At 37.4% G+C, this 16231-nt stretch overlaps 2 protein-coding genes across 2 annotated transcripts; one reads left to right on the top strand and one right to left on the bottom strand.

Moving 5' to 3' along the window:
• The first annotated feature begins 231 nt into the window (after positions 1-231).
• On the top strand, positions 232-11191 carry PJVK (pejvakin). The gene is made up of 6 exons (XM_037397745.1): positions 232-992; positions 3203-3398; positions 4924-5065; positions 5727-5844; positions 7621-7725; positions 9095-11191. The coding sequence occupies exons 1-6, from the start codon at positions 782-784 to the stop codon at positions 9394-9396; spliced, it is 1074 nt and encodes a 357-aa protein (XP_037253642.1). The 5' UTR covers positions 232-781; the 3' UTR covers positions 9397-11191.
• FKBP7 (FKBP prolyl isomerase 7) lies at positions 10626-16061 on the bottom strand. Its single transcript, XM_037397750.1, has 4 exons — positions 15728-16061; positions 14091-14242; positions 11746-11879; positions 10626-11431 (listed from the first exon to the last, which is right to left on the bottom strand). Exons 1-4 carry the CDS (start codon positions 15937-15939, stop codon positions 11270-11272), a joined length of 660 nt encoding a protein of 219 aa, XP_037253647.1. The 5' UTR covers positions 15940-16061; the 3' UTR covers positions 10626-11269.
• Positions 16062-16231: the final 170 nt, after the last annotated feature.

Consider the following 16231-nt stretch of genomic DNA (forward strand, 5'->3'; position numbering starts at 1 on the left):
AGTAGTCTGAGCCAAACACATGCAGCTGGCTTGTCTCACAACTGTCCCTTGGGTCACACGCAGCTGAGTCCATAGGAGAAGCATAACATATAATGAAAGCTCACCACTGTTTCCCCACTGCCTGCAGCCATCTCTAATCTTACGCTTCAGCCCACCACACCGCTTGCTTGCCAGCTGAGCGTTCACAGGTAGGTTATTTCAACCGCTGTTGAAAGGCAATACCGTCCCAGCAGACCTACCAGCTTGCCCGAATGTGTAATTCAGGCAGTCTCCATGAGCGCGTCTGGGCTGCTTTTTTGTTTGTTGGTAAAACAGTAGAATTCAGCTGCAGCAAGGACCCAGTAAACAGTAATACATCAATAACTCCTAATAGGAAACTAAGAGTTGCAGGACTTACTGTCTTCTGTTTCTAAGATTGTAAATTTTGTTTTCAAAGAATGGCATTGAACTGGCAAAAAAAGGGCAACTGTTTCCCTATCAGTTTACACTGGTAATTCATTATGCATGATACAGAATTAGAGAGCTTAACTGAAGGTCTTTGAGAGAGGTCTCGAGCAATACACCATAGAAGCTTTGTAGCTAAGATGCTGCTGTTTCTTTCCAAGCAAAATATATCTCAATCTAAAAAACCAGTTTGACAGCTTTTTTTTTTTGTTTTTTAAAAAACGTTTTTCTTGTTAATTTGTTTCAAAGAACATTGTAAAAAGAATTGAACATGGGCTTGATGTCTGGAAGTCACACTTGATACAGAGCTTTTTATTATCATTTTTAATGTCGTAATATGTTTGCTGCTGCAACCAAAAACTTTGTTAAACAGGTTGGTGATGGAGGAAGACTAGTTCCAGTGCCCAGTCTCAGTGAAGCTGACAAATACCAACCTCTAAGCCTTGTGATTAAGAAAAGAAAATGTTTACTTTCAAAAAAATCTAGATTTGCTTCAACACCTTTCACATTAAAAGACATTCTTCAAGGAGAGAAAGAAATTTCTGCAGGTAAGTTTTCTATCTTTCTTCAAAGTGGGAAGATGCGTGTTTTCTAGTAAACAGAATGGTAGACATAGTTTAAACAGTGCAGCTAGTGTGATGGTTCTTTAGTACATGGGTAATAAAATTTGTCTTGCTTAGTTGTGTAATGAATAGCTAAAAAAGCAGAAGTCAAACTGGTAAAAAAAGTAGGCACCTTTTGGAAAAAAGAGTAAAAAAAATAATTCAATTATACTAAAAAGCCTTGATATTTTCTGAACTAATATGAAGCAAATTCAGTCGAGCCTTGTGTTTTTTCATGTTGCAGTAGATTCCTGGTAGATGTATTCATGTATGTTGATCAATTGCTACTTAAAATTTGGCTTTAGTGTTTATCTTTCTCTGTATACTTGCTTTTAAGTATGTAAGAATGGCTTCAGTTCTGCAGCTTGTTCCATGCTAGTAATCCCTGGTGTTGAACTGGGTTCTGCACTGGCAGAAGCATTTGACCACAGCTATCTGACTGAAGTAATTGGATTTCCATAAGATTTTTTCCCACATTTGTGATCTTTTTTGTGTATTTAAAGAGCTTAACTGTGTATAAGTTGCTTTTGCTATGCAATATCAGAATTTTTTGAGGAGATTCTGTGGGAATTAGGAGGTGCAAACTTGAACTATACTGTTTATATTTTCCTGTACCTTCCTTTGGAAAAGTCTGTGTAATTCTTGTCTACATGCTGTGTTTTCTCAAAACAGTTTCATTGCTTTATTTTCTTTTGAAAAAAGGTCCATTTTGACAAAAGTACCAATCACATTAATTGCACCACAATTGCATTAATTAAAAACTCTACCAAGATAAACTAGTATGAGCACAAGAAGGCAGAAATACCGATTGACCCCACAAAGCGGTGATTCCAGGACACAAGCATGATGAAAAAATTGTAATCCCACTAATCCTACTAGTCTTACATTCAGGACAAGTCAGCTGGCTTATCCTGAATGAAAAAAAAAAAAGAAAAATCTCATTAAAATGTCTGAGAAAAAGGTTGCAAAATCTCATTAAAAAGTCTCACAAAACCTTCCTAGTCTTTTCTGTAAAGGTTAGATGTCATGTGTGAAAGTATTGTCCTTTAATGTAAGCAAAGAACTCTGTAATTGAATTTCCTTTTTTATGTGACCAATATACGCATTTGCAATCTTTTTAGAATAATGAAAAAATATACGAACCTTTTCAATTTTTGTTGAAAATAAAGACAAACAGGATTCGTACTAGGTGACTTCATAATGTTAGTTTATCCTAAAAACTTCAAAGGATTACAAAAAAAAAAAAAAAAAAAAGAGTAAACCCCAGATTCTTAAATGTATTTGGATGCCTAATCCCTGTGTTCTACCTGCTCTGTTTATTTTAATTTGGCAACCAATGCATTCTAATGTTTTTTTGGTTAGTGTAATGGAAATGTATTTAAGGTTTAAAGAAAGCATTATAGAAATGCTTTGGCACCTGCTTTCTGATTGTACAATAAATCGATGCAAACTTTCAAGTAAGTCAGAGCTAATCTGTTGTTTTCCTTCCAAATAAACTGACATAGCCCCTGGAATAATCAAGCATACATGGAAAAAGTGCTAAGTCTTTCTAATTACGATGTGCCAGGTAAAAGGCAAAGTCAGTAAAAAAAACATGTTAGTGGCACACACATGTCTCATTCACTTATTGCAAAAATGAAGAAATACTAGGTTAATTTTTACTGCATCTAGACAAAATTCAGAATTCACTAATACTATTTTACACACAGTGGTTTTTATTTTGTTCCTAGTTTTAATATTCTGTATGCCCTCCACTAATTCATGTTGTGTCTTGGAGCCTCTGTCGTTAAACCCAGAACACGTTGCATGTTTAGTTTATACAAGTACCAGTGGCGTAGTTACAGGTAAAAGTTAGGAGACATTAGGAGAATAATGAGAAGCACAGAAATGTAGAAATAGCCCTAACTGCCATTTCATGCCCAGGACGTATCACATGCAGGAGCAGGGACACAACTGCCAGAGAGAGGCACAAAAATCCCTCAGACCCCTATGTGCTTTTTCCATTTCTCATCAGCCGTAACACCAATAAACAAGTGTTCAGTGTCGCTCTGAATTTGACATCAAAATGGTTGACAGTACCATTTATTCTTTTCTTGCTATGTAAAAGTACTTCATTCAGACTTTTCATCACACAACCGTTATCTTCTTTTACTCAGGTGTCTCATCTTACCAGTTGCTCAACTATGAAGACAAATCAGATGTTTCACTCAATGGTAGAAGAGGAAATCAGATAATGAATGATGTTGGGTTTGATGTTGCTGGATCAGATTCTGTTGCCTTTAAAGCTTCGTTTGGCATAGTGACCAAACATGAGGTTGAAGTACCAACGTTACTTAACGAACTTACTACAAGGTTATATTATATATTTTGTTTTCTGGTTCCATAATTATATTTCACACAGTTAAGTTGAACTTCTGAAATAGTTATGTTTTGATTATTTTTAGCCAATCAAAAGCAGTCACCATTGGATATTTTCGAAGATTTTGGGTCACTGGGACTAGACGTGACCTTCTGTATAACACAGACTGTAGATTTTTTTTTTAATTAATTGTTTGAATTACAGTGCATCATTCAGGGGGGAAAAAAATAATCCAGAAAAGAAGAGTTCAGTCTGTCCAAGATTCTGTCTATTTTATTCCATACTACTTAAAATTTGGAATTTACTTTGAATGACATTACTCAGCTTCAGGTTTCAGAAATATGATTTGCTTTTGTTGAAGTAGAGAGTCTTATTTATTATTGCCAGTGTAGCAGTTCAAGATTTTATGAGGTTATTACACATCCTTTTCTTTGAAAAGCAAAGTAGGTTTATCTACATGAATTTTTCATAAACTTCTGTGGCTCTTCTCTAAAGGCAGTCTCCATTTTTCCGACATCCCTGTGGAGCTGTGGACATTGAAAATAAACTTGTTGTTCCTGTAGTGCTAGCTTGGATGCCAAACACATACAAATATGATGTGACTAATTCTAGGTGTAATTCTCTAGTTTATATTTCAAAGGTTATCCCTTGTCCACAATGTCATCCCAGTAAATCCCAGTGTTGCATCCCAGTAAATTATATACTATGCATGATGTGACGTTTTGTATTTTCAAATATATATTGTTTCCTTGTAGTTATTTACCAAGCACTGCATATAATTTTGTATCTGTAACCTCTCTTGTTCTGTACCTACCTTTTCCTAGTTTATTTGTAACCTTCAAACAATATCATTAATAATTGGGGTGGGATGGCAGAAGAGGTCCTAATCCTCTGATATCAGTGTTACAGGTTTAAGAGCCAGTGCCTGTAGAAATTATCCTACAAACACGTGTTTCATGATTGTGCCTTGTTTACAAGTGATATAGTTCTTTTCAGTTACAGTTGACAGTTAACCAGTTTTTAATCTATTGAGTGTATGCCAGCTTGTATGGGCATGATTTAGGTTTCTAACCAAAACACTGCATCATCGTGAGCTTTATAGAAGCCTAAAGGTAGAGCATTACAGCTGTTGCTTTTGCTATCTATTTTCCATAAATTCTTCCTGAGTGGCATAAATTATATCACTTTAAAAAAATTATTAATTAGGGTGTGTTGACAGTTCCTTGCTGTCACTAAGAACAGTGTCGGATGGACAGACTTGGAATTTTCCAGGGTCTTCCATGTATCCTCTCTAACATTTGTACATTATTTGCTTTCCTTGAATTTTTAGTGCTTCTGTTCCCACACACTGAAAATGAATATTAAGTTTCCAGACACATCCTCAGTCAGTGGTTTTACTGGTATGAGACAGAACTTTACGGTGATTTATTTACTGATTTGAAGTTACTAATTCTATTACCTGCCTTATAAATTGCTAGTAATTTCTGAATTTCCTTCCTGCCTCCCTCTTGATTTTAGAAAAATAAACTTTGATCATTGTCTAGTCCATCAATCAAGAAAAAGTAGGATGGAAATTTTGTGTGTGGTTATGGAAAGTATTAGAACTACAAGGCAGTGCTCCTTAACTGTCCATACTGGAATGCGTGGAGAAACAATGAGGGTAAATATGTTTGACAAAGTTCTGTAACATAAATTAACAAACATAAAAAGCTGATTTTTGTAAATTTTATGGTTGGATTTGATTGCATTTTTGCTGATGTAAGCTCAGAAAAAATCTGAGGTAAATCAATAGTATTGCACTGATGTAAACTGAATTAAACGGTGGTTTATTGTTAGTATAGCTTATGCGACGGAGGGATGGGAAATGCATGAAAAGATGGCTAGGCAATGAGCCATTGCTTTGGATGAAGCCTCAGCAAAAATGTGGAATTTACTGCTTCTTAGTTTATTATTATATTCACCTTCTATAACACATTGTAATTATTTCAAGGGTTGGTGTCTTACTCCCTGTCTTATGTTCTTCCTCCCTTTCCCTCTCTCTCTTTGGCGTGTTTGAATAATTGAATCTACAAATCTTCTGATGTTTGCCCGTAACTAGTATTTATAAACGATTCACATAATTTTCAGTAAGTGTTGCAATTAACTTACTATCTCTGTATCAAACTTCATTAAAATGCAGTTGTTTACAGAAAATTCTTTAGTTGTGAGATATGATCTTCAATTTCAATTATAATTCTCAATATATACAGTTAAGATATTTTGTTTATTTTTTCATTTAAATTTGTAACTTTTTTGTCTTTTGATGCTTTTCAAAATTACAGTTTCACATTATTGAAGATCAGAATTATAAAGGGCGAGACAAAGCCATTGTTTTTCCTGCACATACAACTATTGCTTTTAGTGTATTTGAACTTTATATTCATTTGGATGGTAATTTCGGTAAGTGATGTGAATTACTGTCATTACTGCTATTATTTATAATTATTTGAGTTTTTAAAATGATTTTCTTGCTCTTGGTGTACATAAACCCTGATCCCATGCAATGGTATGCTTTAATTTTGTGCATGTAAGCAGTCTGACTTTACAATTCTTGAAAAGATAAGCAAGGTAGGTGTTGGAAAATACTCTGTTGCGGAAATTTTTTTAAAAATTTAAGTACGATTTCCTTTTTTTTTTTTAAATCACGTTGTTTCATGGAACAAAAAATCACTTGCTTATATTTGTGATCTGTAAGGAACAGGCTTATGAGACCATCTGATCAGTTTTGCATGAAATATGCAAGTAAAATATTCAAAAAAGAAAGTGTGTGGTACTTAGAGTTAACATTTTTTCTGTTGGGGCTTTAATTTCAGTCTGATACATCTTTAGCACATATGAATAGCTGAAGATATTTAGGAAAAAATAATCACAATTACTGGAAACTAATAAAAATTGTATAGCTCCTTTAATTTTTTTCTCCTTTTGGGGAAAGGACAGCACCTATTATTTGTACTAATTAAATTGTAGCCTATAACATTATCAATGTTATTAACATTGTTTGTAATAACCCAGAAAGTCAGTTTAGGATTTGATATAGCACTTAATAATGTGATATTAAAAACTCCCAGCTGAGCTGACTAAATTGATGTTAAAAGTTTTAACCGCCAGATTCAAATGTACTTCAATACAGGAAGCCCTGTGAGAGTCACTCGGCTGTTCTCAGGAATTGCTTGTCTCCCTGTAACAGTGTGGCTTTCTGTAAACAGCCTGATGAAAGACCTGGTTAGGGAATGAATCTCTTATCTCTGCAGATGTGTACAGCAATGTTTTAAAAGTTGCAAATAGCTCTGTATCCTTTGGCATACACAGTATAAAACTTCCACGAGAGGTACTCTACATTGTAAAGCACCTTGTAACTGAACCGTGGGATACCTTTATCCTTCTGTAAAAATTTTAAATATACTCCAAACCAGGCATAATTACTGGATTAAAAGTACAAGAGAGAATACAGTATGGTAGTTCTTTATATTCCCTTCCATAATGCACATCGTTAGTTTCAGTACAGGAAGTGTTTTAATGTTATTTTACCTTTATGCAATGGTAGTACGTGAACAGTGTGTTTCCTAAAGTTTATTGTCAGTGAAATAGTCCATTAAGCTGATTTTTTTATTTGCATAATTAAAGAGAATTCTCAGTTAAGAAAGTTTAAAACATGTTTTTTCAGTTCCTTGTAATAGATTATCCTTAATTTCACTTCTAAGTTGTTTTTTTTTTTTTTAAAGTTATAGATAGAAACACAGGTGATACTTATTTTTATTTAAAAAGTTTTAGTCGTTGATTTGGTGCTGGAAGAGATGACTACAGAACTCACAGGCCTTGCTTTTTATCCTTCATTTTTAGTTTCAAATGAGATCACAGAAATATTCCTCCTTCAAAAGCAGAGCTTCAATTTATATGATATTGACTGTCTTAGTCCCTTAACATGGCCATAAATTGTGTATAAACCAAAACAAACTCTGATGGTGTATGTTGAAAGCCACAAACATTTTAAAATTCCCATTAAATCTGAATCACTTGATTCTGTGGGCTATTACTGTGTGCAGAGTTTCATTAAAAAGTGGTACTAGCCATTAAAAACATTAGCAAAACTGAATTTAATCACAAAACATATTCAACTCTGTTGTGCAATTACTTTTATATTTTGTTCTTCTAAAAACTGAGTTTTAATTTTTACAGAACTCTGTGTGACTCCAGTTTCAAAAGGAGGATTTGAAAAAGAGAAATCTGGATCATCTTCACTGACCAAATTAAGGAGGTTAAAGAGTAATCTGTTTCATCGAAGTATGACTTTTGATATTTATATTCAAATGTCTTAGTTAATGCATGAGAGTGTATTTTTGTTCCTTTAATTTATGTGCAAGAATAAGAAAATTTTGATGAAAAATGTACCTCTTTTTATTTCTTGTGTATTGAAATTATTATAAAGTTATTAAAATTTCTATTTGAGAATCTGACACACAAATAGCAAATTTATGGTACTGCTGTTCATCAGAACTCTAAAGAGCGTAAAATAAAAATTTATGGCTGCTGATAAACTGGTATGGAGTAATCGTACAACTAATGTTAGTTAACATAAAACCTACTTCATATGCTTGCCATTTACAGCTAGTGTTATGCAATACAAGTTATGATCTAAAATAATATTTCACGGCAACCTCTTTAAGTTTAAATATCAAACAGTATTAATTTAAATATCTGAATGTACTCTTTAGGCTATATATTAATGTGGCAGGGACATGGGCAAGACCATCAGTTCTCTTCTCATTCTGGTATGAACACAACATCCAACAAAACTGTGTATCACCGTATGTAGCTGTATTTTCTTCAGAACAAGATTCTATAGTTATAACACTCCCTGGTCTAAGTATTTTGGAAATCTGCAAATCTGAGTGTGAAGATAAATGCTGAGTGGTAAGCACATCCTTCGAAAGGCTGTTCTGTATAGGTGTCCTTGCTCCATCGTATCCTGTTCTTGATCAAAGGGCTTTTATGGACCAAGCCTTTAGCGCTGCTCCACTCCACGCTTCATAATAATAAATCTTCAGTGGATACGATACATCTCAGTAGCTGTAGCTGCCTAAAAGTTTGTCATCCATTCTATACTAATCAGTCCCTGAAGAGAGAGGAAAAAGGTAGGTAGTTCCAAAAGTGTTTTCTTCATGGGGTGTTTAGATGCTCAGAGATCTGCTTAGGGAGGTCAACACAGAGTCCTCCAGATTTTCTAAACCTGTGATGTATTGGTAGGGTTTTTTTGTAATACTAGAAAAAAAGTGAATTTACAATTTTTTGAAAATAAAACTAGACAGTCAAAAGTAAAAATTATTAAACAGGAAATGACACAGCTGTGATTTGATATGGCACCTATTTTTCATAAGCTTGCTTCATGCCTTTTAGGTGTATTTCTAAAAGTATTACAATTATATAGATAATATACAAAAAGTTTCTGGCTTTTGTCAGTGACTTTTGTGAAAGTGCAGAAAAAATTTCATCACACAGGGCTTCTGATGGGAAGCAATCTACAATGTGGCATATTTAGAATGGTCTCATGAATCGGTTGTTATTTCCATGATTTGATTGACAGATTGTTTCGTAAACAGGTCATAATGCAATTACAAATCACTGCTTTCTTTGTATGTGCATTCTTTTTCAGATAAGAGAGTAGTGGATACCATTGCTAACTCTGATGCTTACTTGGAGGATCTTTTTACAGATTACTATGAAAAAGCTGCGAGCATGACAGACCTCTCTACGAGCTATCTCAGAGAAGGGTCTCATATCCGAATTAATTTACTTAATAACAACATCCCCAAAGGTCCCTGTGTACTTTGTGGAATGGGAAGTTCTAAAAGGGAGACGGTCTACGGGTGCCTAGAGTGTTCTTTTAATGGACAGAAGTATGTACGACTGCATGCTGTGCCCTGTTTTGACCTCTGGCATAAGAGAGTAAGGTAACTGAGCTAGGTAAGTGCCTGTTGTCACAGACATGGGCATAACTGTGCCACAGACTTTTCAGAATTAGTAAATATGTTGACATGCAAAATAGTGAAAGTGCAAAACATTTTATTACACTATTATCTTCAAATTATTTGCTTCATAGTCAATGACCTTTTACTTGAAAATGCCCTCATGCATTCCCCGACATTGCCCCTCTTCTTTCTAGAACCTTCCTCTTTCATTATCATAATGAAAAATGTACTTTTAAACTATATTTTCATAATATCAAAATATATGCTAGAGCTTAATTTTAAGTTGTTTACACAAACTTGTTGTTAAACCCCCATACATTGCCTTTATCTACACTGGCATGATGGTAAAATGAGAGTATTTGTTAATAATTTAGTGTTCTCATGAATGTTTAATTGAAGTATCAGATTAAAAAACATGCTAAAACTTAGCTCAGTCTAATGTTTCATTTACAAAAGGGAACAACTAAAACTAGGGATAGGTGTCTCATATTAGGATGCCATTACCATATTTGCTGAGGTTACTAAAAAGTACCAGCCAGGCCACCTTCTGCATTTGGATTTTAGGTCACAGCTGCTCGACTTTATGTGTTTAGAAAAAAAATACTTAGCAGAAAATATTTTGGAAAACACAATGAAAATAACAGAACTAAATCCTTCCAGCAAGACTTCAGGGGTGGTCTTCAACCGGTACATCTCAACCACAGAAAATTAGTCTTCGGAGCATAGAAACACCAGAGGGCACTGCAGAACTGTGTCCGATACTGAGCCTGGGCGAGCTGTGGGTTAGTAAACTTGTTGAAGCCGTCTCCATGCTATTTGAAACTGGGAAGACAATTAAAAAAATATTTTCTACCTTTTAGAATGACTGTAAGGATAACACAGGCACGGAACCTTTTTAACTTGTGCTGCCACTTTCACTGTGTACATCTGATTATTACATGCTCAAATGAATAGACGTTGCTTTTTGTGAAAAAAGTACGTTACACAAGTATTATGATGAAATCCACGTAAGCAAAACAGTTACTGAGCCTAAGTACTGACTATTAACTATTGCTACTTCTTTGCATTTTTCCAAAGTGAGGGAAACCAGAACGATGCCCAAATATTTACTTACATTTATATATAGTATCTCCCATCATCTTTCACCTTGTTCAAGTAAATGATGATGGTGTAGGTCTTTAACTCCGTGCTGCTGAATAAACTGGCTAACAATAATTTTACTAAGCCAAAGTTTATAAACTCACTTAAAAAACTACTTTTTCATGAACACCAAATTATTCAGGTCAATATTACATCAGAGGGGTTATTTTAATTTGCTTTAAAAAACATTTGTGTTTTTATCTTGATATTCCATAAACAGTGTTCATTTATTTTAATGCCTTTTATAGTTAAATTTGCTACAAACAGCAATTCCTCAAGAAGCTAGCCTAGAAGCCTACAGAGGTTTAACAGAGATACCTGCCTGGGATTCTGTATTCCCCTTTTATTTTACAGTGGATTGAGAAGGATTCATCAGTTATGTTCTAACTATGTCAACAGGAACCATTTTTGTGTGCTTGATAGGACAGAAATCATTACTTTCATCAGTATTTTAAACAGTGAGAGAGACTACTGAGCAATACAGTAGGCCAGGAAGCAGGAACCACTAATAATAGATCATGGTGTTCTCCAGTTCTGTTTCTTTCTTTCGAAATATCTAACACATTTTATTAGTTGAATATTAAAAATAAGATTTTTACAGTCACATTGAGATATAAAAAGATGGCGCTATAAAAAAAAAATTACAAAAAAATTTCTGTGACCAGGTATTATTATTTAAAATTCAGTGTCCAGAAAACAGCCAAAGATTTTTGAAGTACTTAGAGTTCATCATGCTGGTAGACATTGTACTCCTTTGCTGATATGAAACCATCTCCATCGTGGTCGTTCTTCTTAAATATATCAGCTAAGATTTCATCATGGACTGAGGGATGCCGTCTTTTGCCATCTCTTGCAAATTCTTCTTTCAAATATTGGCTTATCTAGGAGAAAAGAAAAAAGTCCAACCATTGTGGCTTTTACAATTTTCAACAGCTATCTTCAAGGACACTTGGGGTATATAAATAAGTTATTGTGACTCCAGTGCAGGCATGACCAAAGTTTGTTTCCCAGCAAGTCTGAGACATACTAATGTATTAATCAAAGCACATTACAACATCACACAGCGTAGCTTGTGTAAGCATACAGAAGTTTATACGATCAACTACAGCAGAGGCAGCTCATGTAAAGATAACACTGATACAACTATACCTGTAGTTTTATTGTTATTTATTCTAAATTAGTTACATCATATTACCTCTAGTTCAGAGAGTTTCCTGTCACTGTCCTTGTCTATTTGATTAAATGCTTCAACACTGCGAGGTCCCTTATTTACTGCATAAAGTTCAATCTCAAAGATCAATGTTGCATTGGGTGGAATCTTGCCCTGTGCTATGAATAAAAGGAAAAAAATATGTAAGAAATTGGACGTTATGGTCAGAGATCACACGTATGATAAATTCACATCTGAAGTGTCTTTTTTTTTTTATTACAAAAGGCTGGGTTAATATTCAGATTAAACTCTTAATTTAAATATTATACACCTAGACAGGAAGATTGTTCAGATCGTGTTAGATAAATGATTTTGTGAGAGATCTGCAAACAATATACTTCCCCGAAACAAAATTACATTGCTCATATCAATTCAGGTACTTTTAAAATTTAAGAGAAGGGTTTGTGTTATCTTGAAAAACAAGTAGTTCTGAAATTCTCACTCTTTCACATACTGTCATATGATGTGGCTTATTGAGAGAGTGATTTTAAGACATATGCATGCAGTCTGATTTAAAAGATTGCGGTAATACACCAAGGCTTATATGTTTTTTCTGTCTGAAGAAACAAGCAAGTAGTATCAGGTTTCACCAACTTCCTATGAATTATACCAGTGGTTAAAGGACTTGATGTAAAATAGTGTTTAAAATATCCATCTCATTAGAAAGAAGCCACAGAATGTAAGTCGTTTGATTCACCAAAAAACCCCCAAACTACTGGGATATTTTGCCTGGTCTCTGAAGAAAACAAAACCTTAGACTTCATTATTCCTGTGTCAAAGCATTTTCTTACCTGATGTAAAACCTGCACTTCCTATAAAGACAGGTTAATGTATCATGCATCTAGCAAAAAAAGGGAACTAAAGAGGGACAGCAACAAACAAATTTGAGGTCTAAATGTAGCGCCAAAAAAGCAACAAGAAATCATGCAGTGCAAAAGTAAAAATGTAAACATGCAAGTTGCTTCTATTCCTAGCCAAAGCCAGTGAGCATGACATTGTAACCTCGGAATTTGGACAGAATTTTGAGCTTGTGCCCATCTTTCATGAACTGAAGGAAAACTAAAGAATGTACTCCAATTTATAAATAGAAGGTAAACAAAACTATTATGCACGCTACTCATCTAAAATATCCATAGTAAAAATGCCAGGTTTCAGAATTCAAAAGATTTTAGTATTACAAGCTTTAAAAATAAACAGCTTTTAAATATATCTGAATATATATCATGGTTTATATACTACTTAGGAAAGAAAGATACAATACTAGAATTCAGTGCCAGTAATTTACAAATATACATACCAACAAAGGAAAGATATGTAAAGATTTAGAAAGCCACATGCATCTTTTCTAATTCAGTATTAGACAGGCATCTTCCCCAGCATGCAGGAATACGCTGAGACAGAGGACAGGTATGCTGTAGGAAAATAATACTGTCTTGAAGTGCTACCTAGAACAAACAGTTAACATTAGTATTAGAGTTAAGGAACATACTTTTATTTGTGTCAGTGTTTTTCCTGTTAACAGACCTACTTACGGGAAAATTCATCCCTAATAAACTTCACTGGCTACAGTGGAATTGTACGAAAGACAAAATTGGTGCATGGATTCCTGACACATCACTATCAAACAATTATCATAGAGCAGGAAGTACCTTTTCACAGAAATTACTACACCCAAGTCAGAGCCAAGTTTGTTATTTACAATTAAAGAGTGCTGAAACACTGCATAAAACTCTGGAACTTTTTTTTTGGTAAGTAGATTGCACACTTAAGCATTATAAAGTCAAATCGGATTTCACGCATTGTACTGTGCAATTATTACGTAATGTGATGATATTGTCCATTATCTATCCACAATGTAAGCAGTATTTAAAACAAATTATTTCTGCTTAGGTTAATTCTGTGGCATGCACTGGATTACACTGCATTTTACTCAGAAGATGCAGAATATCATTGAAAGGCTAAGCAGGTAGGAGTCAAAAAATAGAAACTATCACGAGTAGAATATAATAATTAAGACCAAAAAACGCTTACGTCAAGATCTTCCTTTTGCTGTCAGTTTTTCATATTATGTCAATACTTGGAAAAGCACATTGGGTGTCACATACTGAATTCTAATGCAAACTGCAGGGCCTGGGTATGGGTCTATGAAGTGGAATACTTAAACTGCATAGGAATGAGCAGGATTAGGCTCCACAGCTGCAGTAATCACCTTCAGCGCCTCCAAAAATAACGGCAGCACCAATTCTTAACAGTCATTTACATTACTGTATGTTTGAAAGGGTAACACAGAGAAAAGACAGAGTTCTAGTATTAAAACTTCTTTTTTTTACCGTATCCTTGTTGTCCATATGCTAATGATGGAGGAATGATCACTTTCCGTTTTTCTCCAGGACACATACTCATCATAGCAATATCTAACCCTTTTATGACTTGTCCAACACCCAGAACGAACCATTTTGGATGACCTTCATTTTGTGTCCGACTATTAAAAAGAATTGTGAGTGGATAACAGTCAATTTATTTATTTATTTTTTAAAATAAAAATAACTTGAAATTAGCAGTCAGTGAGAACATACGTTAGATTATTAGCACACAAGAATGTTTATAGAGTGCAAGAATAAAAAATATTAACACTTTTTTCTGCCACATTTATAATTAATTTAAGGTCAAATCTTGGGATGTGTAAGGGGCAACCTCTTCTGAAATCAAAAACCCTTAACACACATCAAGTACACTTTACGTCAGAAACAAGGTGCCACTGCAGGAAGTCTGCAACGAGTGCTGGTAGCAATTCACTGCTAAAGGTGTCTTCAAGCAGTTCACAGCACTGTAGGATGGGATGGGACGGGACGGAGCATGCAGGTGTGTGTTGGGGGAACCTGCAATCTTGGCTACAGTACTGTGTGCTCACCCACCGCTCTGTTCAGTTTAGATATTCAGTGCTTCAGGCTGCTTCTGGTCACATGAGGCATCCCTGGTATGGGAGCTATACTCAGCGGCAACTGAGCAGCGTGTAGCTCAAAACTCGGAGGGCAACACTGTATGTGCCAAAATAAGTCACTTCAGTGGGCAAAGAAAAAAAAAAAAAGCAAGTAAAATGGCACTGCTAAATGTAGAATTATCCTGTATTGATTTCTTCCTAAATGATACATGTGGGGGAACAAATCAAGATTTTGTCATAAACCAGGCTACTGTCTGATCTGTCCAAATAGCCAGATCTGTCCAAATACCTGAAGGATAGAAGACTCTCCTCTGTAGTTCTGAACAGGTGAGTTCTGCCTCACTAGTAGGATGGACCAGTATTAAAAGCAAGGTACTTTAAAAATAAAGCCTTTGCACAACCGTTTCTGTGCAAAGCAAGCTAAACCAAGCCAAAACAGCCTGACGACAGATGGGTGGGACAAAGCGAAAAAGCAAAAGCCTAATGCCGGAACCGGGGCGAAGAGGAAGGCAGAACAAATCGAGGAGGGATGCAGCGACAGGGATGGGGCACAGCGCCTGCAGCCCGGACCGTGAGGCGGCTGCCCCGCACCGTGCCAGCTGTGTGCATGTCTCCCTGTCCCGGACAGCCAGCCGCCGGCCCTGCCGGCCGCCCCGCCGGCCCGCGACCCCCGGCACAGGCCGCAGCGCAGGGCAGGCGCCAGCGCGGTGGGGATTATTTTCCCCTGCCAAAGCGGTTCTCCGTGTGTCGGCTCTCGGCCACCCTCGCCGGCCCCCTCGCTGCGGCGGGCCGCCGGCCTCAAGTTCGGCTCTGGCCTCCAGCGCACCCCAGCGCCGGTCCCTCCTGCCCCCGGCAGCCCTGAAAGCGTTCAGCGTCGGCTGAGGGAAAACAAGTGCCGGGAAGGGGGAAGCCGCTAACGCTGAGGCGGCGAGCGCGGCCGGCCGCCGTGCCAGGCCACGGGGCAGCGGGGCGGGCAGGCTGCGCCACGTCGGCGGCCGGAGCCGGAGCTGGTGCCCTGGGGCCCACCTGCAGTAAAACTTGGATCCGTCGCTGGCCAGGAAGCCGTCGTAGTGCGCGTTCAGCAGGTCCCCCTTCTTGCTCTTGGGGCTGCAGGCCTCGGGCAGGTGCAGCACCTCTATTTTGACCTCCTCCGCCGCGGCCGCCGCGCCGCCCTCGGCCCGAGCCGGGGCGGCCAACAAGGCCAGCGGCAGGAGGAGCAGGGGCAGCGCAGGGGCCATGTCGCTACGAGGAGGTCGCCGGCGTGGCACTGTCCCCGCTGGGCCTGGGGCGGGGGGGGCGGGGGCTGAGCCTGCGCCGCGGCACGGTCCCAGCCTCCCCGGGCGCGGGGATGAGGCCGGGGCCGGGCCAGGCAGCCGCGGGGCGGGCGGTGCTGCGGACCGGCCCCCTCTGCTCAGGAAGTGAAAGGGACGTCAGGGCCGGCAGGGCCGGCAGCCCCGGAGGGTGCCGGGGGCGCATGGGAGGTGCGGAGCGCCCCGCGGGGCGGGTGGCGCCCCGGGGCCGCCGCTGCCG

This window comes from Falco rusticolus, chromosome 8 (assembly GCF_015220075.1).
Source record: "Falco rusticolus isolate bFalRus1 chromosome 8, bFalRus1.pri, whole genome shotgun sequence".
Taxonomy (NCBI): Eukaryota; Metazoa; Chordata; class Aves; order Falconiformes; family Falconidae; genus Falco; species Falco rusticolus.

Excerpts from the sequence above, each read along its gene's own strand:
- PJVK (XM_037397745.1), top strand. The coding sequence starts at position 782 with ATGTTTGCTGCTGCAACCAAAAACTTTGTTAAACAGGTTGGTGATGGA. Across the intron at positions 3,399-4,923 it reads CTTAACGAACTTACTACAAG|AAAAATAAACTTTGATCATT; the intron begins GTTATATTATAT and ends TCTTGATTTTAG. Across the intron at positions 5,066-5,726 it reads TGCGTGGAGAAACAATGAGG|TTTCACATTATTGAAGATCA; the intron begins GTAAATATGTTT and ends TCAAAATTACAG.
- FKBP7 (XM_037397750.1), bottom strand. The coding sequence starts at position 15,939 with ATGGCCCCTGCGCTGCCCCTGCTCCTCCTGCCGCTGGCCTTGTTGGCC. Across the intron at positions 11,880-14,090 it reads ATATGGACAACAAGGATACG|CACAGGGCAAGATTCCACCC; the intron begins GTAAAAAAAAGA and ends TTTTATTCATAG. Across the intron at positions 11,432-11,745 it reads GGAAACTCTCTGAACTAGAG|ATAAGCCAATATTTGAAAGA; the intron begins GTAATATGATGT and ends CTTTTCTCCTAG.